The following is a 22,073-nucleotide window of genomic DNA, read 5'->3' as shown; positions in this document are numbered from 1 at the left end:
CTCATCAAGCACACTTCCAAGACTGCACACCCCCCATCTAGATATACCATTATGGGAAGACATTGTGATAGCGCAAACAGTACTTGATGGCTGCTGATCCCTCCCCACCAGCAACTCAGCAACGCTGGAAACGGCCCATGTTTGCTTATTAGCTTATTGCTTCACAGCCTCGACCACAGCCCTGTTACACTACATACATTACACGCATGCTTCAACGCCACTTCCAACGCGCTCAGCTAGTTATAGAAAGTGAGCGCCACCATTGATCAGCAAGCAAGGAACTAGGTAGTTGCTTGCTTTAAACCGCTCAATGAAACTAATGGACTGATTCCATTCAGCGCGTAAGCATAGTACTCCCCTTGGCCTCCCCAGAATTAACTGTAAGGGGAAGGTCAGTCTCAGCTGTTTATACGTGCAATGTGATATTAAGTGCATTTGCGGTTGAAACTTTTTCGACGCACCTAATATGGACTGGTGACATATGCTGTGCTTGTAATATGTCTGGACAAATCAAAGCCCCGTTGCAACCCCTACGCCGAGAGCTAATATCAGCAATGCACGACAGGCGTTAGTTATACCCGCCGATCTTAAGTGATAGCAGCCCGACAATAAACAAACCCTTGCCCACTGTGCATGGTGTGACTGACATGTTTGTTGTTGCTTGTGACTTGGGTGTCACCAATATTTTTTCGTCATCCTGGGTGTGCACCCTTACCCCTGTCGTAAGGTATTCTACCTGGATATGGTGTCAATTTTGTGTATTGTAATTGCATCTAATCATCAATCCTTTGATCCCGATATAAAAACTTAAGACAAGTGCCAGGCGACTATTATCATCTTAATAACATCACAAAATTATCAAGACCATTTTCAATTTCACTACATCCAAAACCTCAACAACCCTTCGCCATGAAGTTCAGCTTGATCTGGTCTCTGAGCCTGCTCTTGACTGTACATGCTGCAGTTATTCCACGTACGTCAAAGTCCCTAGTAGTAACCCACGACGTCGATAATAACAGGGAGTAGGACCTGCTGAGTCCTCGATGTCTCTCGAAGCAGGTGTCCGCGCCGCTGAATATGAAGCTAGTGGTATTCATGAGAGATCTGCATTGCCAAATGATGAGGGCGACGACAATAAGGTGGATGATGAGGACAATACTGTTATCGGGGAAGGGTGGTAGATGAGCGTTGGAGTAGTCTCGAGGTTATGTGGGGTTTGACGGAGATGTCGTATGTTTTAGGTGGAGTATAGCTCCAGCCAAGAGCAAAAGCCTATAGCCGATAATTATCTCTCTTCCATTCTCGTGATCCATATTTCACCTCCCAATCAAACACTCAACCTAATCCCATCCCCAATCTCCATTTCACCATCTTCGCACCTCGTAAAATGATCAACTAGTCGAATGGGCTGCTGACTATCCTTATAACAAGCCGTTCTCTGACGAACCCACTCTCTCCGACTCCTCCAATCGAGACATTTCCGAGCCTGTCCATCACCAGTTTGATTGCGTCCCCATGTGTAGAGAAGTGTATCTCCAGATGTTCCACATACAATATACTGCAACAGGCTGTCGAAGCAGTGCCAAGAATGTTGAAGGGGAAGTTTGGGGGGCATTCCTAATCGGATCTCCAAGAGTGTCCGGCGGATTATCGTGAGGCAGTGAATCTGGTGGTACCTATCAAGTCCGTATTCACCATGAGTTTGTTGTTCCCAGTATTACAAAAAAAGACTCGTTCGAAAACTTCAGGGGGTAGAGAAATCAGAGCTGGAGGAGTAGTCCGGCCTTACGCATCAAGAATGTACACTCCCTTCGAAGAATCTGATGGAAGACTCATGCTCGCTGGGAGGTGGTTCTCCACAGCCCACCCGTGATCAACCGCGACGAAGCCGTACGCTGGGATGACTTCCTCCCAGGCCTTATTCACGGCGTCGAAATCTTCGGGCTTCGAAGAGCTATAGATTCCTGTCGTCCATTGGAATTGAATCCAATGGTCATGGTCTGAGTTCGTATCTTTTGGTTTTTTGTTTGGTTAGAGAACATTTTTAGATCAAGCGAACGTTGGAGAGTCAAAATTAGTACCACTGACCGTATTCTGGATTAGCCTCGGTAGTTCTACCATCCAGCGGAGACAAGATACGGTTTACTAAGAGTCCTGTACAAAGGATGCTAAGACAAACTATCAAGACTTCTCGCCAGATATGACGAAGCGATAGGATGGACCCATAAAGGCGCTCGGGTAGAGAGGGAGGATCAATGGGTGCGGAATGTCCAAGCGAGGCATATTTGGCTTCTTCTGAAAGTCGAAATTTAGCAGGCATATTCACTTCGGGTCAAGGTTTAGTACACTTTGGAGCGTGACCATAGATGAAGCATTGATGTGGCTTATCTGTACCATTTGAATTCTGGAATCGTATTTGTAGGTAATGTGTGAGTTTCCGTGTTTGACAAACTATCTGAGCCTCAGTCTTGTTTTTGAAATCCCCTGGCTGCGCCCGTGTAACTCAAAGGGCTGGTCATAAGGTAAGACACTGTCATACGGTAAGACTACTTATGCAAGTTGTTCAGGGTTACTTCAACTCTAGAGGCTGATCCCATAGACATTCATTGGCCCGTCACCCTAGGACTGGATACGTACTAGTAGCAATAAAACTGACCAGGGCTGTGCTGTCTACTGCCTCCTATGGCCCGGAATGCCATGGTCTGACAAGGTTCACATTAGACGAGTTAGAATTTGCCGAGCCGTCTAGGCTATCGATTTGAATAGCGCTCGATGCCGTAGACTGGGGATTTCGGTACAGGTATTTCTTAAAACTGTTGACGAGAGAGTTTAACGCGCGTTTTCTGTACATTGGCCGTAAGGAAGGGAGGCAGATAACGATGACACCGAGACCGCATTCGATCATGGTCCAGAACAGGAGGTATGTGACGAGTGCTGTTCTGTTAGCTTTGGCCAGAGTATTGCTCCTGGTTTCGTACTTTCTCCATCTGATTGAGCGAAGGGATTGATGAGATGTGCGATGTAGATAGCCATTCGTGTTGCAGAAGCTGCGATTGCCCTTGGACGGGCGTCAGACACACGCTATGACTCTGCAGGAAGCACACTCACAAGAGACCAACGAGGAATATTAGCCCAAGTGCCATCCTCTGGCGAACAGAAATGTTTAACATCCATATCTGTGGCAGGATGAGCTCGATAGTTGGTGGCCCCTGCATGATTTACTTACCCGCGGCAGGGGGAGTAGCCATATAATCACATCCATGATAAAGTCAGAAATGGCATATCCCTCAACAATCGGGACCTGTAGACTACATTCGGATGTAACGACTGCAACAGTTCCCCAGGCGTTCACGGGATGGGCACCGCAGATGAAGATTGTACCAATGCCAAAGACTACAGTCCAAACTGAGACTAGCACTATCATGCACATGGTCACAGAGTGGAAGGCAGTGCGAATGGTCCGTCTACTGCAGAAGATGCTGCGGTAGAAATAGAGAATGCTGAGTTTTGCAAAACCAAATGCCCAGACTGTCACTATGTCAGCGACGTATTGGATCTATTAAAGATTAGTTTTTGAATCCGATTTAAGCAGAGAGATGTGAACCTGTAGAAGCCTGATTTGTTGATCAGAGTTTGAGAAGATGTAAGCATCTGGACGTGGGTCATCGGGCTGAGGAAGAAGACTTCCTAAGGATCCTGTTGTTGCTCCCCAGAGCATCAGGGTGGCGAGTACATATTCCAATCCCTCAATGGGTCAATATCATTCAATTTCAAGGCCTCAGGGTGCATATATTTTACCAGTGCAGGCAGTGTCAACCAGTCGTCAATCCACAACACAGATTTCGTCTTTCTTCTGGTATAGAAGTGCAGAATCACCGTTAATGTGCCCAAGATAGGAAAGAGAATAGAAATCGTAATGATTGCAGCGGGGTTTGCGTATGTATGTGACATGATGATAACGGCGACCTTGGAATCCCACCGACAATGGGAGAGGAATCGTTGTTATGAGATGAAGAGCGAAGCGACACAACAGATGATACCATCTTGCCGGTACTCCCCTCGCGTCCTTGTTTTAGGTGTGTGTGTTTGTGCGTGCGTGTGTATACCTTGTTGCTCTCAGCTAGAGGCGGCTACGGGCATGCTGACTAGACTAGTAGGGTTACACACCGGGATGATCCTGGTCAGGCTCACCCACAAAGCGAGGCTATTTTCAGAAGCTTCTTCTCTTACCTATTGCTTGACATGCTGTCAGCATCTCTTCATCCCTTCTTCACTGAGCACCTCGAATTTGGTTATTGATTATGTCTTTGCTCTGGAGTCTGGGGGTTGCCGCCTTGCTGTCCGTACTTTGGACAGCAAGTGAAGCTATCCGCCGCCTTTACTTCCACCCCTTAGCCCATATTCCCGGTCCCCGTCTTGCAGCCCTCACATGGTGGTATGAGTTCTACTTCGACGTTATTCAGTCCGGTCAATACGTGTTCAAGATACAGGATCTGCATACACGATATGGTATGTCAAGCTCTGCTTCATGTGTGAGCCCCACTGACGGTTGTAGGCCCAATCATCCGTATTACCCCAGATGAGGTTCACATCAATGACGTTGGCTTTTTGGACACTATCTACGCCCATTCCATGGCCAGAAGGGACAAGTATGGCTATCAGCTGAGGAGCCTTCGCGTCCCGGGTGGATTGGGCACAACCACCGACCATGACTTGCATAAAGTCCGGCGAGAGTCTCTTGCGCCCTTCTTCAGTAAAAGGAACATCCTGCACATGGAGGGGTTGATCTCAGACAAGGTAGACCAGCTAAAGCGATTGATATCCACCCATGTTGCCGAAGACACCCCAGTCAACTTGTCAGATGCGTTCTTCGCATTCTCGAATGAGTAGGTTGACCCGTCATTCACTCGGTATCGAGGCTGATTGCCCAGCGTTGTCAACAACTTCCTCTTCGCGCACCGGACAGATGTACTTGCAAGCGAACCGAAAGCCGCCATCCTCCGCCACAACAGCAAAGAGCTCTTGATGGGGATCAATATCAACAAGCACTTTCCGCAAATCCCCGATTTCCTGGTGTCGCTCCCTGTGTCTATAAGCCGCCCAATGATGCCTCCAGGCCTTGTTGATCTGCTTGCCCTATTTGACGTGAGGCTCCGCACCGAGAATACATACCAAGTCTAACAGTTCAATGCAGCGTGTTCGCAAGGAGATTTTCATGATCACAAAGGCTAAAGAATCAGGGGTAGCTGTCAAGGACAAAACTGGACCAACCGGCAAAGAGTCAGTGTTTGATTCATTACTGGACAGCCCAAACCTGCCAGCCTCAGAGAAAATGCCCCTCCGGTTGCAGCAAGAAGGAGCCCTGCTAGTCCTAGCGGGAACCGAATCGCCAGCTCAGACACTTAACATCATCTTCTATCATCTTCTTGCCAACCCCACAGTTCTCGAGAAGCTTCGCAGGGAGCTCCGTGCCGTACCTATACCTTCCTCATGGACACAGCTCGAGCAACTTCCGTATTTATCTGCGGTAATCGAGGAAGGCAACCGGCTTTCTTTTGGCGTCACGGCTCGGTCCGCACGTATCGCTTATGAGCCGCTGACCTATACGCCTTCCTCGTACGTCGCCTTGACCTGTCCACCCAGCACCAAAAGCAAGTCGTACACAATCCCGCCAGGCACTCCAATATGCACCACGACTCTGAGTGCACACACCGCGGACACCGTCTTTCCGGATCCTTTTGTCTTTGACCCGGAACGTTGGCTTGGTGATGCTGGGAAGGAGCGACGAAGGTTTCAAATGGCATTTAATAAGGGAGGGCGAAAGTGCCTTGGCATCGAACTCGCGCGTGCGGAGCTATATCTTGTGGTCGCAGCCCTGGTTCGAGAATTTGACATGACACTGTTCGAAACAGATGCCGATGATGTGGCGTTTCTGTATGATTTTCAAGTCGCCATGCCGAAGATGGGGTCTAAAGGAGTGAGGGTGATGGCGAAGTTGGTTCATTGATTACATTCGACCGCTACCGGAAGACTTTCGGGGGTTTGATGTCCAGCATACTGTAAGGGGGACTGGTCAGAAACCATGGATCTATAGAGGACTAATCGATCCTAGACTAGTTGGGTGGGCTCAATTTCGGTTGGTGCCGCCAGTTCATTGCTATCAAATTGCTTATAACCACCAACGCCTAGCTCTCGAACAATGCATCATTCAAATCATCGGTCTTACTAATGCCAAGTCGCGCGGTACATGCGCCGGCCTCCATCAACTATGGTTCGGTCAATGACTTGACACACTAATGCACAACTAGCTCTGTATGTCTCACTTAGTCCGTGATAGGCAGACATTCTGTGGGTGGTGGGTCAGTTAAATCGACGAACAGACAGTGGAGCTGCGTGCTAGACGCTTATGTGCTAAGTTGATAAGACCCTGTGATTAGTTCCTAGTTGCAGGGATGTAGGCCCTTTCTGCCCCTGTAATACTCGAGTCTGTAGGTGAACTATAGTGGTGTGTAGGTGGCTGTGGGTACCGATAGTCTTCTCAGCCTTTCGGTCGTAACCCAGTCCCTTAGGGCGCATCGTCCATACCTGACTACGTTAATTGCCAAGAGGAGGTTGTCTGCTACTAAATGCTGCTACCTGCGCTGTTTGCCTTCTTTGAATGAAATATTACTCTAAACCCTAGCAAATGCAGCTGCCACCGTTCTAATGTTATAGCTGCGTTCCGAGCCACCCTCCACGTCCCTCGTCCCCCCCCCCCTCCTCCTATAATTTCCACGAGACAATGCTTCCAAACTCTCTGAATAAAGTCGCCAAGCAAGTTCTCACTCATGTTCCCTTTTATCTCCAGCTGCGCGCATCGAAAATATTCATCCTTAGCCTGTTCGTCTGGCTCCTAATATTCTACTATTGCCGAATCAGCCTCTGGCGTGATCCACACTCTGCCTTTTTCCAAGATCGCCATGTCTACGAACTGGATTACAGTCTCCACCGTGAGCGTGAGGCCTGGCATTTTATCTCGCAGCACAACTCGGGCATTGATCCACCAGACTACGTGAAGAGTGGAGGCACACCTACAGCTTGTATCGCCATGGTCACTGTTCGACGAGACTCGGACCATTACTTCGAAGCGTCTATTGGCTCGATGTTGGAGGGATTGGACGAACGAGAGCGGCAGGCATTGTATCTCAGTATCCTGTTTGCCGATACGGACCCGAGAGTACATCCTAGTTGGGATCAGAAATGGGTGGGCAGGCTTGTGGATGCAGCGGATACTTATAATGTGTCGGAAGGGCAGTTGCAGCACTTGCAGGATCTGGAGAGGGATAAGAACTTTTATGAGAAGGGAGTCTTGTGAGTTTATGAATATTTTCCAGGGCCTTGGTTCTTATACATCTGCCTCAAGGACCAAGCCAGCTAACAATGTGCAGCGACTATATTTACGCCCTCCGGACCTGCCAAGAAGTAAACGCTCCCTATACGATCATTTTCGAAGACGACATTATCCTTGCCACAGGGTGGTTCTTGAAGACTTTGAAGGCACTCCCCGACATTTCCCAACGGAACCAACAGCCACGAAATCCTTGGATATACCTCCGTCTTTTCTACACAGAAACCTCGTTGGGGTGGAGCGACTCCGACATGGCGTACAGCAACATGCCCCTGATATTCGGCCTCCTCATGCTATCTACATTCTCGTCCTTGATGGTACTTCGGCGCACTCGCTTTGAGAGACTCCACCTTGATACTCTAAGCATCGTGGTTATCTCCATGGTGTGCGTTCCGGCCTTCACCGCGCTCGTATACATGGCCGGGAAATACAATTTGATGCCGCTCCAAGGGGTTGTTGAGATGAACAAGTTTGGGTGTTGCACTCAGGGCTTGGTGTTTCCGAGGGAGAGTGTGGATGGCCTGATTGATTTCTTGACTGCGAGAGGACATGGCCAGACCGATTCCATGATAGAGGAATACGCTGATCAGAGCCAGTTGACTCGATATGCTCTGGCACCGCCTCAGCTTCAGCATGTGGGGTTGAAGTCCAGCCGGAACAATCTTGATATCAATACGCAAAGTACGTGGGCGTTTTGGTTTGAAACTAATGATGCGGCCAAATTGAGAAAGGAGCATGCTGCACTTTTGGAAGATGATGAAGTAAAGAGAATGTTGAATATATAAAACCCATTATCAGGATAACCACTTTCACGTCAAAATACGTGAAATGGTATATGTTGAAGTATATTGTACATGAAAGTGTTGAAACTACCAGCGCCTGGGACGTTTTCGTCCAATGGCAAAGTCCAACAAACCTTTCCAAGGTAGTACAACCACTCAGATCTACTGGCCATGAAATATCAATTTCTAGAATAGGATACCGAGTTTACAACTTTGTGTAACTATTCACATGAAGTCAGGTAAGTGTGAGCATGTGGTTGTGAAACAAATGCCATCCGTGTAGTGCAGACACAGAGAGCTTAATTCTGATCATTATAGGCCGACTATTGGCCATCTTCAATGTCACCATCCTAATTTGATATCCCATCTTCCATTCAGCATCATGACTGCCTGTGATGAATTAATCCTATTCAGGAAGGCTCATAACGCAAGCCTGTCATGCAAAGTGTAGTACCCAGACCGCCTGTCTGATAGGGTATATTCTGAGTTGCTCCTTTCGGATAGGATCATCGTTATGATAGGCAGGAAATCAACATGTCAAATGTCCAACCAAGGGCGAGATGCAGCACAGACACTCGGCTGGCCTCTGCGACTCTCCAATGCTCTTCTTTGGTGGGTCTGCCCCATAACAACCGCCAGTCAAAGGCAGTTTTTAGCTCATAAGGCGGGGGAAGCGTCCGTGATCACATGTAGCAGGTACTTATCAACCACAACGCAACGTCCCTAATCTTCATTTCCTTCACTGCATTATTCTGTCTCCTCTCTAAAAGTACAACATGTCAACAACCACAATTGAGCTAGTTTCACAGGGACAACAGGAGTCACAGAACCCAGTCCAACCATTCGGGCCGAGTACCGAAGGGGCAATCGTACAGCAGAAGCAAAAGTGGAATGATCCTCCCATCAATAGATGGCGTCTGTTAGCTACATTCATCAGTTTCACAGTTGTCGGAGCAAATGATGGTGTTTATGGAGTGAGCTCTCCTTTACAATGAATCCTCGCATCAGAAATGAATGACAAACTAACCACTTATGCTGCAGGCACTCGTCCCATATGTATGCGTTTGATCGGCTAGATTTGATTATTTCTTTTAACGGAGACATGCTGAACGTGAATAGCTTCGCGAAGACTATAACCTGTCTACCACCGTGGTCTCCTTGATATTCGTGACCCCATTTGCCGGATATACGATAGCCACGCTCATCGTCAACAAGATTCACATGACGCTTGGACAGCGGGGTATAGCAATGATCGGCCCCCTATGCCATATCATTCCATATGTGATTATGGCCATTCATCCACCCTGGCCAGCCATGCTAGCTGTCTACGTAATTGTTGGCTTGGGCAATGGTCTCATCGACGCGGCATGGAATTCCTGGATCGCTGATATGGCCAACGCGAATGCTATGATGGGGGTCCTTCAAGCATTTTATGGTCTCGGGTATGTGGCTACAGACAAGACCTCTGACCATCGATTAGCAATACTGAGGACCACTGCAGGGCAACTATAAGTCCACTGGTTGGGACTCAGATGATCAAGTCCGGTCTTCGCTGGAACTATTTCTACTACACACTACTTGGTGCATCCGTTCTAGACCTAATGGTGAGCTCTGCTCTGTTCTGGAAGGAGAATGCGGCTAGCTACAGAGCCAAGAACCACAGAGGTACCGATAGTGGCGGTGGAAGCAGAACTACAGAGGCTATGAAGAGTCCTATTACCTGGCTGATAGCTGTCTGGCTATTTGTGTACATGGGAGTTGAAGGTGCGCCAATCTACCAGATCGTTGAATTGAATGACCAATCTGATGAATGAATCTGATAAGTGTCGGTGGGTGGCTGGGTCGTGGACTTTATGGTCCAGGTCCGTCATGGCGAGCCCTACGAATCGGGTCTGATTCCAACCGGCTTTTGGGCTGGTGTCACTGTGGGCCGTCTTGTCCTCGGTTTTGTCAACGACTGGTTGGGCACGTTTCTCCTTCCCCCCTTTAAGACCTTACTACATAAATACTGACTGCAATCAAGGAGAGCGAATTGCTATCAGCATTTATCTAGTCATTTCGATTGCCCTAGAACTTATCTTCTGGCTCGTACCGCAGTTCATCGTGTCCGCAGTGGCTGTATCGCTGCTCGGCTTCTTTACTGGCCCTCTCTTTCCCGCAGCCATTGTGGTGGCGGCTAAGCTGCTCCCTAAGCACTTACATACCCCTGGAATCGGACTTGCGTCGGCGTTGGCTGGCGGGGGCGGAGCAATGTACGTCTACCCACTTACTTGACAAAAAGTGTTATCGATCTATTGCTGCTTGACATCCTTGGCTGATCCCACTTTGGTTAAAGACTACCCTTTGTCGCCGGTGCTATATCCGGTGCGCGCGGAGTACAGAGTTTGCAGCCATTCGTCCTCGCATTATTGATTGCATTGATCGCTATATGGGTGCTGCTCCCACGGAGGAAGCATCATGCTTACGGTGTTTGAGGCGGTGGTATAATTTCGTGGCTAAATATAAGTAGGCTTGTAAAGCAAACAGGTATATTTGCGATTATAATTTATACGGTTATGTGTAGACATATCCGTCTTAGAACTTTATACAGTTTGCTACGAGATATTGTACTGCGCCTGTGCAGGACTACTGAACAATAACTCTTCAATTTCATAACATTATTCAACTCAGCTGCAATTCCAATAATATAAATAGTTATATAAAAATCCCAGTTCAAAATAAGAAGACTAAACCTAACTGTTTTCAATCATAACTATAAGTGTTCTATATAAGCGTAGTATATAGTAACAACAATCTATTCCCCCTGTCACTACTAGCCCGATGATATGCGCATGGACTCCTTCGTGTCACTCTCAGCTCAGCCCTAGAACGATCGTCTGAGCATTTGCCAAGGCTCGTTGGCATGTTTCCACCCTTCGCTTGATTCCTTCTGTACATTCGGGATTCTCTCCAGCTTCAGAGATTTCTCCCTCCACAGTGACCGTAGCATGTAAATCTCGGGTAATATGAGCAAGTTCCTCACGAAGCTTATTATTTAACTGCTCAAATTCTCCGTCGATCATTTCTTCATAGTCGAGGGCAATATTGTCAGAAAAGCCTTGGAACAGACCACTTGAACTGAGATGACGATTCATGGTTTGCTTTCGACGCGAATCACTCCCCGTTCCTATGTAAGCCAGTTTGCATTAGCACCAAAAGAAAATGTGATTGAATGGAAGATGAGAGATATAGCATACCACTTTGTTGCATGCAATGGTTATAGACTGGACGCATGACTCCCGCAATATATGAGCTCGCGTGCCCACCCACTGTATCCTCCATGATATTTCTGCAAATCAAATTAGTCCATCTCTCATAGTAGCATACAAATTTGTGCACAATACTCAGTGTCATCAATGAGGCGTTCTATGGAGCATTGAAGAGCGTCCAGTATACACGTCCGTCGCATTCGGAGGTTCAGAAGCAAGTTCCCTAGGGTTTCTGGGGCCAGATCCCGTTGCTCTGACAAGTCAATAGTCAATAACACCAGCCCTTTTGACCCTGAAGGACGCTTGTGAATTGGCATACCGTGTATAGAATCATGCACCCCTTGAAAAATCCTGGAGATTTCGTCTTCGAGCTCTCTACCCTCTTCTTCAAGCCAGTTGAGCACGGAATCCCACGCCAGAGATAGCTGGTCAATTCCCGAGCCGAGAATCTCTTCGTTCCAGCAACGATACGGTTGTTTCGCTGTTTCATGCGTTCCGTAGTTGCGACAGAACGCTGCATATGTCATGTGGTGCCACTGCAGGTAGACAATTAGGTACCGAATATTCTTGGGGTACTGTGGGTCCTACTTACAGTTGCCCATTCTAAGCTCGCCTCGACTGCATCGTCCCTCCAATCACGTCGACTTCGGCCTGTATGAAGGGTTATTTACTTAGGTTTTCATGACTGGATTGTAGGTCGGTGCCTACGAATTTGTTGTGTAATGGCTTCGGAGAATTGCCTCCTGAGGCTACTCTGTAATGAGTGTACCTGCGAGCCATCACGAGTTATGCTCTACGCGAATTAGCAATCATGGCATTTATAACTAAGCAGCAGATAGTAGATGCAGTTTTGGAGCCTGCACCTAGACAGAGCAAAGTGCATTTGGATATTAGGACAATTACCGTACCCCTTTCAGACTGCTTTCGGCTTCAGTCAAGACCCGTCGCAAGACTTCTGCCCGGGCCATAGTCATGGTGCTAGTCCCTGCTAAGGCCCATTGTGTGATAGAACCCAGCAGCGCTGGTACTTCATGTTGAAGATAAGATACCGTGGCTCGGAACTGCGCATCTGCCGGTACTGATTGGCAGTACCGTCGAAGTTCTTGGATACCACTGAGTGCCAAATACCCATTGGCCTGTCGTGGATCGTCCTCTCGATGGTCAGAGTAGAGCTTATTGCTCACGCAGAATATGCGAGCCATCTCGCCCCAGGCATGCAACAAAGAGTTGGTCACAGATGTATTTCTTCGAATAACGAGGAAGTTCATCAACCTGGCAAGTTTCAGATTAGACCAATATCTTGACTTGAAACAACCAAAGTAAGGGTTTCTTACTGAAGCTCAAGCGTTTCTTTCTGATCCCTGTACTGAATGAGATATAGGAAAATTTGGAGTATCATGCATCGGCTCCACTTACCTGAGGTTACTTTCCTCTGCAGCGAGACTCTGCATCTTACTTCCGTGCGCTTTTCGTCTGCGAGTACCTGTCTGCACGATTCTGCGATCGAGCTGCCGGATTTGGTTGTTCATGTTCCGGATACGTGCAGCATCTGCTGCAGGAGCGGTACGTGCCGTCTCTTCTGAATTGACGTCCTGGATTTCAGTGGTCATTTTCATGTCACCTAGATAATGAATCCGAAAAGCACTTACCTCGCAGCGAGTACACACAATGCGAATAGGTTGATCTCGCGCACATCGACGGATGATATCCCTTATGGACTGATCGGTTGTACATCGCATAATATTACTCACAATAAACACCTCGTCGCAGCTGTGCCGTAGGTACCTTTCCGTCGCTCGTACCCGAGCGTAGTTTAAGTCGCGAAATCCTGAACATTATGCTCTTAGCTTAATTCTGCATGACACCATTATAATACCTCGGTAAGATACCTGGGAGGTCGGCCAAGACTAAACCCGTGCGTAGAACGGGCGAGCGCAAATAGACCCTATGTATAGATTAGCCACGTAACGCAGCGATTGCATACAATCACTTCTGTTATATACCTGACCAACTTCACGAACGGCCACAAAGCAGGGTTATCGCTTTCATCATCGTTGGCCATCAGTCTATCAAGGTGCTTCATGCATTGATCCGCATGGTGAGACACAACCGTATACTGTAGGTTATCACGCCCTCCTGGTCGGGTATCTAAGCCCGCCATGGCCCACTCCAGCAAGGTGCTCATAATTGTAGCGACGGCCTCGTCTCCTTCCTGGGCAAGGAAGTCAATGTCCAGGTCCCGCTCATGAGGAAAGAGGGATTTCAAAGTGTCCCAGGCTCTTTTGGCCGCAACTTTGATATTCTCCTGCTCTTCCGACGTTCTCACTTCACGGAAGGCTTCCGTGTAGTATTTCCGAACACTAGATAAAAGCTCCTCGAGGAGCTCACGGATCTCGTCATTGTCCATGAAATCTGCAACAACAGTATAGTTTTCTGGATAGGTATCATTTACACTCCGGAATTCGGTAACGACAGTGGTGCAGGCAGCACCGTCTCCGCTCTATGAGAAGGGTAGAACATCGGGTGTCAGTTTCTCATAGGTATATTATAATAATCTGTTCCAAACTCACCGACCGAGCCAAGCCCTCTTGATCTAGAAGTGAATTTATCAAACTGCTCTTCCCTGTTCGCACGAATCAGCCTCTTAACGTACGCGTGTCAGCTATCTTTCCGATACTTACCAACACCCGAGTCGCCGATGAAGCCTACCGTGCGTGTCGCTGGATAAGCGAATCGACTTGCTTCACGTGTCTTCTCATAAAGCTTGGACAAGTCACTAGTATTGTCGTGGGCAAGGGCGTTACCGCTCATTATTTGTGTAAGACTCGTTAGTTCACTCCTGACATCTCGCAGCGCATTCTGAAGTCGAATATCATAGATGGGCTCCTGGGGAAGAGACTCATGACGAATGTTGTAGACATCCTCATCTTCTTCTTCCGCTGCATCTCCCTCACTGTCGAGTGTAGAGCTCCTGTCAGAATCAGAAACATAACTATCTGCGTCTCCCAGATTAAGATTCCGGAAATGAGAGCTGACATCTCCCGAGGGTGAGGTTGGTGTAGGTGACCGTTGTTGGCTCGGTCGAACATGAGAGGGACCTATAGGGCTAGGTGTAGAATTGTGCAGATCCCGGTAGGTTGTACGATGAGCGCTGCGAGCAGGTGTTAGGCCAGAATCGTTGTGAGCTATGCTTGACTGATTGATTGGTGGCTGTCGGGCTGCAGGAGAAATGCTATCGCTCAAATGGAGATCTTCAAAGAGCAACCGCGTGGTTGGCGTCGTAGAGGATCGGCGACCTTCTGGGGTAGCTGCGTTGAAGCCGTCGACGGACGAATTCGGGGTCAGGCATTCGGGAGACGATGGGCTGCAGGAGAACGTAAACTCGACCGAAGGAAGAGGTTGATCTCTGTTTATAGAAGATGGGATCGCTTCCACGCCCCTGGTGGGAGTAGTACTGTGTTGATCTGCGGTGTCAGCCATGACGCTGTTGTTCCACACCTGATGTCCACTATGCAAAAAGTAGTTGTCGAGGATATATCAGTGTCTGGGAATCGTGACCATTATAAGAAAAGGAGGCTGAGCATGCGGGGCTTTGTACGGCGCCTATGAGCGTTTCATGTGGTGGAGAACATTGCGTGGGAAAGAGCCGTCTCTGCTAGCCTCGGCGCCAAACATTCCTAGCCAGAAGCACGCAACACTAGTCACCACGAAAGTTGCAGGGGTTCGGTCGCTTTCATTGCCCTCCTTGGAATGAACTGGAAGTGCATTTGGGATAAGACTAGTCCTCCAATTTGGTCCCATTGCTGCCAAAGGATACCTCGGAACCTGGGTATGTAGGATCATTATGCATTCAGTTGTAGTCAAAATTACCGTTGCTGAACTCAACATGATTGTTATATTGTAAATCACCGGAGGCTCAGTTTGTTGCGTGATCTAACCTGCGGGAGCCAGGGCTACCCATTAAGGGCTTCTTCTTAAAATGTCGCCGCTTTCCTGGATGGCTTCTAAAAGCTGGTGTTTGTCCACGGTCCATTGTCACTTCCGCTGCAACCCGCCGTTAGATACGCTCCTGCCAATGCCGGTATAGAAACACTGGACTATGGCATGTCGTTCCTCAGTCTCCCAGATGTGCGCTGGTGACCCGCCAATCCTTCAGGACACGCTCTCCCTTTGTACTTACTGTTTGCAAATTTTAAGGAGAGATAATACCCAGGACTGTCGATGTAGCCAGTCGAGGTTGGACGCTTAGACAATAGGGCAAAGCCGCGACGGCCCGGTGCAACCTTAAGAGCCACTAACCGTTCAAGCACTTTACTCAGTCCGGAAATACTACGAGTCAGCTGTCGTCCTACTAGTACGGATTAGTCTCGACAGATATTGGTTCTCTTCTGGCACAGCCTTGTTCCGTATCCCAATCGTGTGCTTGCACAATCATAGCCCCGCGATGGTCGTGACCATTATCAGCCACTAACCAATAGTGATAGGTTATACCAAGTCATGCACGGCATGGCCGAGGTAAAGAGATTACAACTTGTCTAGTAAAATAGGGAAGGTGAACTAATTTTCGTGGCTCGGCCTACTATACCACACTAATGTGTCTCGCTACCATACAAAGTTGCGGGGATGGTACTTAGTTTCGCTGGCTAAGTTCACACAGCCTCACGCAAGAAATGTGGTTGTTGTTTCTTAAAGGCCAAATCACCAGCCCATATTCACGTAACCGTTCAGGCCATGAGTGGTTGACAATGATGTTTGTGATCAGTTGTCCAGTATATTCCATTCCCCCCTTCAAGTCTGATATTCCATTTCCTCCTCAGCAAAGATTTACAACACTTCTTTTGAAAGCACTCCCAAAGCAATAAATAACTACTTCTGAACATGAGTCTACGAACGGGAGTCTACGAACGGACAAGCCCCTCACCTGTGTTCTTTCCATGTAGGATGACCCGACTTTCAAGATAGATCCTCGGGTGCTCTTAACCTACAATTTGATGTTGGAGTCATAAGAAAACCTAGTAAGCAAAGCGTATATAGCAAGACAACCTTATTTACAATGAATGACTCTCTTGATGTGGTTACATGCAGATCTTAGTAATTAGTTAACATCACATAAATGGGTAGGCCATGAATAAACTTGGTACGCCACAGGTTCGACGTAGTGATATATAGAATGGAAGAGATGTTAGCACTACTGACCATGTGTCTCAATCAAAAAATATAGGTAGATCATCACCATCAATAACAAATAGCGCTGTAAGTTATTTCGTGGTCAAGAACCTAGGGTTTGATGAGATATATCTAAAGATGACTTTTCGTTGTCTTTCCATCAATATGTAGTCTGCTATTTTAAGCTAAGTGCCTGCTGATGATTACACTCAAAGGTGGCTTGACAACATCTGTTCTGTCTACAAGTCTACAAGTCGCAGTCACACTCCTTCCTACATCAATTTCTTCGACTATAAATATTGTGGCCGTTGTTTCGGTAGCAGATGATTAGTGGCTATTCGTTCCCATAATTTATAAACAGACATTGCTGCCTAGTATTTGATTTTATAGCTCTTAATTCCAAGTACTTTAGAATATATCCTGTCATATACCGACAATAGAAGAAAAAGTGCTTTCTCTTGGCGACACCCGTTCATTTATTACCATATACTATATCTATTGGTTGGTAGGGTATCCTTTTGCTTTTCCAACTCGGAGGGTTCGTGGGAGGTGTATACTCCAGTGACTCATATTCCGCATGCCAAAGACGGGCAGACAGTGAATACTGCTCTCATGGCAAATCTGAATGATCTTAAAATCGACTCTGATTATATCAACATTGTGGCTGGATGCTGCACATGGTATTCTTTCTTCGCCAAATATGAAGCTGCTAAGAATGAGGCTCGAAAGGATGGAGATCTCGTCGACGGCAATGAGAGTCCTTCTTAATCTCTTATCGAGGTAAAAGTGGTTATTCAAGCAATACATGAGGCAGGTTCTGGTGGGAGTTTACATGTCGAGATAGACCAGAAAGGAGTGTGATGCTCTTCCAGTCACGCTGTAGGTTTCCTCCTTCTACCAATACCTGCTGTTCTTCGACCCTATATTAACGGCATATAGATGCTCTGATATATCTCAAGATCAGCACGAAGTATTCATAACCTTTGCAGAGTATAGTAACATCAATTGCCAGAGGCCCGCACACCCCGAACTCCCAATCATCCTCAACTATGCATCAATTAATATGGACCGTGGGATACTACCATTTCCGGACCCACCCTTATTTCGAGGCTGATATCACGAACGTGGGGACGGATTAAACAACTAAAAGTTGGAACAATTCGGTCGGCCTTTGAATTCTTATTGCTAACTGTCGGGTTCTATAGCAGTCATTGTCAGTCCCGAATTTGATCTGGTTCCCTTATAGCAACTCACATCTATATCTTGACACTTTATGGTTCAACCTTCATAGTATTTATTTTATCGTCCAGAGTTAAATAGATTGATAAAGATCTTATGAATTCTAAACAAATTGTTTATGATACTGTATTCTGCTCTCTCGTGTCGAGCACTCTCCAACATTCATTTAGTATCTTCTACATTTGTCGGTCAACTATTCTATTCTAGGGGAAATAAAAGAAACATCAAAGATCTACTAAACTAAACTAACAAAACTTATCAGATTTGAATGATTGATGTAGTAGCTTGAACATGCCTCAGCCGTGCGAAAGTAACCAGACATGTGGATTTTGGTAAGAGTAGGTTAAATAATTACTTATTCACCTTACTGCATTAATCTGTTATATTCGTTTGGTAGCCCTAATAAAGTCTATACTAGATAGTAATATACTAGTTATTCTCAACTTTAGATATCATTGCCAAGGTTTCGCTTGTTCTCATGACCACCAATGAGTAGCAGCAGCGCCCCGTATCGAGCGCTCTACACAGCGGGACTACTTAGCGGGACAAGACAACCAAACCCAATCATGCTAGGGATCATCATGATCAGCTCTGTACCCTTGTCACCTTTGTCAGAAGTTAATCAGCATCCTGCCTGTTCCGTAGAGACGGTACTTTCGACACCCTCTACAAAGTAAATAGTCTTTACTGATTTCATGCCCAACTGGCGGGTAGTGAGGTCTCAAAAATGAGGAGCAGACCTCCTTGCCTAGATAGGCAGATTCAAAACACGCGAACTCAACGCGTACCGGATCTATGCATATACACAAGTATAACTTTTTAGCTTTGGGCAAGAACTTGAACAATATTGGAGACGAGAATATGAGTCTCAAACCAGGGCGGGGGAAAAGTCTAATCGGATAAAGGTTCAATAGCTGTCTCCGTGGCTGGAAATAGTCCGAGCATGATTATGGTGGATGGGAGGGTTGGGATCCCCGGATCAGCGAGATTGATCACGGTGGAATAAAATGCAAGGGAAACCTGGCCAGCCAGTTGTAAGTGACTGCTGGCAGTGGTAGATTATAGGCCGGGTTTAGGTTGGCGAGTAGGTGTCATGTGTTTCTTTGGTTTTTCTTTTAAGAGGGGGAGGGGAAAGGTAAGTAAGTAGGTTTCGGTTATTGAGTTCGGGTTGAGAGGTACGAGACTTTGGGAGGGTTAGGTAGCTCTTGTATGCAGGGAGGTGAGAGATAGCTACGATAGCTACTCTGTAGGGTATAGTTTAGAGGGAGAGGAGAGAGGGGGAAGAGGGGAACACACATGCATAGTTTGGATGCGGTGTACATGCCTACCTGCATTACGGACGGGATGTCATACAAACAACCAGCCGGGCATCCCTGTTGCAAGAGACAAACCTGCAGGTAACAGCTGTGGTGGTGGTGGTGGTGGTGGTTGAGAGTATAGAGCGGGATACCAAAGTGTGGATCAACCGGAAGAGACGGGAAAGTGTCGACCCAATATTCATGGCCATCCAATTCCTGCTTCCATTCAGCCTTGTGGGTCCGGCATCACAGGTCCATTGTTGAGTCACGAAGCCTACTCTGAACAAGCCATGTTGTCGAAAGGAATGGAAGAGAGGGAGGGATGGATAACCACGGAAAGAGAGGAGCAGGTGACTGCTGGAAACCGAGGAGGGATGATCTCATCCTGCCGACCGTTCCGGGATGCGAGGATCTGCATCAGTGCAAGCACGGCGGAAGATTTAGTCTTGCTGTAGCTCGAAGCTTCTCGAGGAGGACGAGAGAAAGAGGGAAGGTGGGATTGTGCATTGACTGATTATTGATCCCGCTGATGGAAGCTGCTTGATGACCGCTGAGTAAAGTGCTGAGTCACGGTGAAATCATACATTCTTGTATTGAGTTATTCAGTAGGAAGAATAACTAGATGATTCTATTGATGGAATGGATGATAGAATGGAATGAATAATGTAGGGAAGAATGATGGAAAACGGTAGAAATGAAGCCAGAAGGGAGTATGAGGATAGGGAAGAAAAGCAAAAGACCGAAGGAAATCCGGCCAAGATCCAGATCGGGCGATCCCCCGTGACGCCAAGCCATGACGGTGGAAGTTGAGTGGCTTCACGCCCTCATTTCTTCAATCAATCAATCAATCACCTTTCAGTCACGCAACCTGGAAAAAATTTATGGGTTGACCAACAACATCTCGTCTCCCTTGCCTGGTCCGTTCCGGCTCTGTCCATCTGGCTCCATCCATCAGTCCATGGTCCACGCAGATCCTCACACTAGCCATGCCGGACCTGATCCCCGCCCTGGCTGGGATGCAGACCCAGCTGCGTTGTTGCGCTTGTTGTTGCTGCTGTGATGGCCATCGCGTTCCATCTCGGTCGGGCACCCCTCTTGTCCTAGGAACAGTATGATGCTGGCCCCTACTTTAGTAGTATACCTCTGTTGATGTGGTCTTCCTGCACAACTACGGCAATCTGGTCAGTGCAATCACACAACCCCTACTACCTTCCCGGCGCAACGACTGGTCCGCCTCGGAACTGACTTACTTCATGCAGAGGAAATTATGACGCATCTGGGGGAAAGCGCAAAAAACCCGCCAAAGCTGGCTCTCCTTCCGTTGGCGTCGTTCAGCTTCCCTGGACAGGCCACCGCACAGGGCCAGAAAAACTTTCGGCTCAAGCTCCAGAAAAAAAAAATACAATAGTATCCTCTGACGTAAAAGATACGCCCCGTTGATTCGGTCCACCATACACCCTTCCGTTCTATCCATTCAAGCCGGCCAGGCGACATATAAAGAACCTTGTCCTGGTCTCCCACTCCTGGGCATTCTCTTCCCCTCTTCATCATCCATTCATCAGAGCCGGACCAACCAGTCTGTCAGTGGAACTGAGCTTCTCTTTGCGCCTCGCCCAATAAACTACCAGTTGCTCTTCTAATTCACTTTATTACCATCTCTATACACTTTCAGTCCAGTCAACCGCAGCCATGTTCTCCAGTACCGTGGCCCGTCCACTACAGCTGGCCACCCGGTTCATGCAGTGGGCCAGTGCAGTCATTGTGATGGGTATCACTTCATACTTCATCCACAAGGGACCTCGCGGCCAGCACACTATCTACTGGGAAGTCATTGTAAGCATGCTCCTATCCTTGATGTAAACACGTCGAACCTAATCAAACTAACCATGGTTTAGTCGACCATGTCTGTCGTCTTCTTCCTGCCCGCCTTCATCTCGCCGTTCATGCCCAATGCCCTAAGCAAGTTTGTCCTGATCATCGATGTCATCTTCTCGTACCTGTATGTGCCATCCAACTAACCATGCTATGTGCTATTACTGACCATAACCACAGCTGGCTCACAGCCTTCATCTTTGCTGCGCAAGACTACAACTGGCACAACTGCGCCTTCAACTCTCCCCCCGGCCTGTCCTGCTCTAAGAAGAAGGCCAACGAAGCCTTCATCTTCCTGACTTTCATCTTCACCTTCTTCGCCATGTTCCTCGAAGTCGGTGCCCTCTGGGCCTATCGTCGCGAGAGCACCCCAGTCCGGGAGAAGAACACTGGTGGCGCCCACGGCGGTCCTGCTGACGCGCCTCTGGCCACTGCCTAGACCTCAGACTCTACCTGATAATGCCATCTCGTCGTGTGATGACGACTACACATGCCAACATCCTCTCTTGCGCAGCCTCCATCCGTCTGCATCTACGTTCTGCACAGGAGACAGAAGTCGTCCGTCTCCTGCGAGATGAGGATTCGATACCCCTTTCTGTCTCTCTTTTACGACCATGAAACCACAGTTGACTTTGGCTTTGATTGAACATCTACCATTAATATTGATGATGTTTATACTTCTGATATCCCTACATACTAATGTCCCTTCGTTAATGTCCGTACGACTTGAACATGCTTGAACGACCTGAAGAACACGGAGTAGGTGGTGGGTGTGGGTGTGGGTGTGGGTGTGGATGTGCATAGATGGATCGGGGTTGTGACTAGGATCGTTAACTGTTACTAATACTATCTTTACTAATTACCACCATAATCTTGTCATGTCAATCTTTCCAGATCTGTTTTTATTCCATTTTAATGGCTCTTATCCAGCGCTATGCGGCATCAGGGCCATTCATCCACTGTGTAATAATAGCACGATAATAATATATAGTCTGTGTCTAAGTTGAAGAGATATCAAACGAATGCGGTCTTACCTTAAAACAATGTCATAAGATCAGTGAAACTAGATACAGCGTATGGA

General features: G+C 47.5%; 8 protein-coding genes across 8 annotated transcripts; 5 read left to right on the top strand and 3 right to left on the bottom strand.

Annotated features, from left to right (window-relative positions):
* Positions 1 to 909: 909 nt before the first annotated feature.
* On the top strand, positions 910 to 1,181 carry AKAW2_40997A (uncharacterized protein; the record flags this gene model as incomplete). The annotated part of the gene is made up of 2 exons (XM_041689388.1): positions 910 to 973; positions 1,027 to 1,181. 2 exons carry the CDS (start codon positions 910 to 912, stop codon positions 1,179 to 1,181), a joined length of 219 nt encoding a protein of 72 aa, XP_041543078.1.
* A 146-nt stretch (positions 1,182 to 1,327) lies between these two features.
* On the bottom strand, positions 1,328 to 2,320 carry AKAW2_40998S (uncharacterized protein; the record flags this gene model as incomplete). Its single annotated transcript, XM_041689387.1, has 3 exons — positions 1,328 to 1,676; positions 1,790 to 2,012; positions 2,089 to 2,320. The coding sequence occupies 3 exons, from the start codon at positions 2,318 to 2,320 to the stop codon at positions 1,328 to 1,330; spliced, it is 804 nt and encodes a 267-aa protein (XP_041543077.1).
* A 360-nt stretch (positions 2,321 to 2,680) lies between these two features.
* Positions 2,681 to 3,951, bottom strand: AKAW2_40996S (uncharacterized protein; the record flags this gene model as incomplete). Its single annotated transcript, XM_041689386.1, has 6 exons — positions 2,681 to 2,934; positions 2,979 to 3,058; positions 3,109 to 3,176; positions 3,227 to 3,556; positions 3,605 to 3,745; positions 3,799 to 3,951. The coding sequence occupies 6 exons, from the start codon at positions 3,949 to 3,951 to the stop codon at positions 2,681 to 2,683; spliced, it is 1,026 nt and encodes a 341-aa protein (XP_041543076.1).
* Positions 3,952 to 4,301: 350 nt separating this feature from the next.
* AKAW2_40995A (cytochrome P450) lies at positions 4,302 to 6,007 on the top strand (the record flags this gene model as incomplete). Its single annotated transcript, XM_041689385.1, has 4 exons — positions 4,302 to 4,509; positions 4,556 to 4,886; positions 4,932 to 5,145; positions 5,195 to 6,007. 4 exons carry the CDS (start codon positions 4,302 to 4,304, stop codon positions 6,005 to 6,007), a joined length of 1,566 nt encoding a protein of 521 aa, XP_041543075.1.
* A 774-nt stretch (positions 6,008 to 6,781) lies between these two features.
* AKAW2_40994A (uncharacterized protein) lies at positions 6,782 to 8,172 on the top strand (the record flags this gene model as incomplete). Its single annotated transcript, XM_041689384.1, has 2 exons — positions 6,782 to 7,350; positions 7,428 to 8,172. The coding sequence occupies 2 exons, from the start codon at positions 6,782 to 6,784 to the stop codon at positions 8,170 to 8,172; spliced, it is 1,314 nt and encodes a 437-aa protein (XP_041543074.1).
* Positions 8,173 to 9,390: 1,218 nt separating this feature from the next.
* AKAW2_40993A (uncharacterized protein) lies at positions 9,391 to 10,643 on the top strand (the record flags this gene model as incomplete). Its single annotated transcript, XM_041689383.1, has 5 exons — positions 9,391 to 9,611; positions 9,671 to 9,933; positions 9,994 to 10,134; positions 10,193 to 10,421; positions 10,505 to 10,643. 5 exons carry the CDS (start codon positions 9,391 to 9,393, stop codon positions 10,641 to 10,643), a joined length of 993 nt encoding a protein of 330 aa, XP_041543073.1.
* Positions 10,644 to 11,521: 878 nt separating this feature from the next.
* AKAW2_40992S (uncharacterized protein) lies at positions 11,522 to 14,897 on the bottom strand (the record flags this gene model as incomplete). Its single annotated transcript, XM_041689382.1, has 11 exons — positions 11,522 to 11,953; positions 12,010 to 12,068; positions 12,126 to 12,210; positions 12,326 to 12,689; positions 12,752 to 12,778; positions 12,834 to 13,009; positions 13,067 to 13,245; positions 13,307 to 13,362; positions 13,421 to 13,917; positions 13,988 to 14,040; positions 14,099 to 14,897. 11 exons carry the CDS (start codon positions 14,895 to 14,897, stop codon positions 11,522 to 11,524), a joined length of 2,727 nt encoding a protein of 908 aa, XP_041543072.1.
* A 5,912-nt stretch (positions 14,898 to 20,809) lies between these two features.
* On the top strand, positions 20,810 to 21,431 carry AKAW2_40991A (uncharacterized protein; the record flags this gene model as incomplete). Its single annotated transcript, XM_041689381.1, has 3 exons — positions 20,810 to 20,953; positions 21,016 to 21,119; positions 21,173 to 21,431. The coding sequence occupies 3 exons, from the start codon at positions 20,810 to 20,812 to the stop codon at positions 21,429 to 21,431; spliced, it is 507 nt and encodes a 168-aa protein (XP_041543071.1).
* Between the last annotated feature and the right edge of the window lie 642 nt (positions 21,432 to 22,073).

This window comes from Aspergillus luchuensis, chromosome 4, assembly GCF_016861625.1.
Source record: "Aspergillus luchuensis IFO 4308 DNA, chromosome 4, nearly complete sequence".
Taxonomy (NCBI): Eukaryota; Fungi; Ascomycota; class Eurotiomycetes; order Eurotiales; family Aspergillaceae; genus Aspergillus; species Aspergillus luchuensis.
This window is presented reverse-complemented; position numbering and strand designations above follow the sequence as displayed.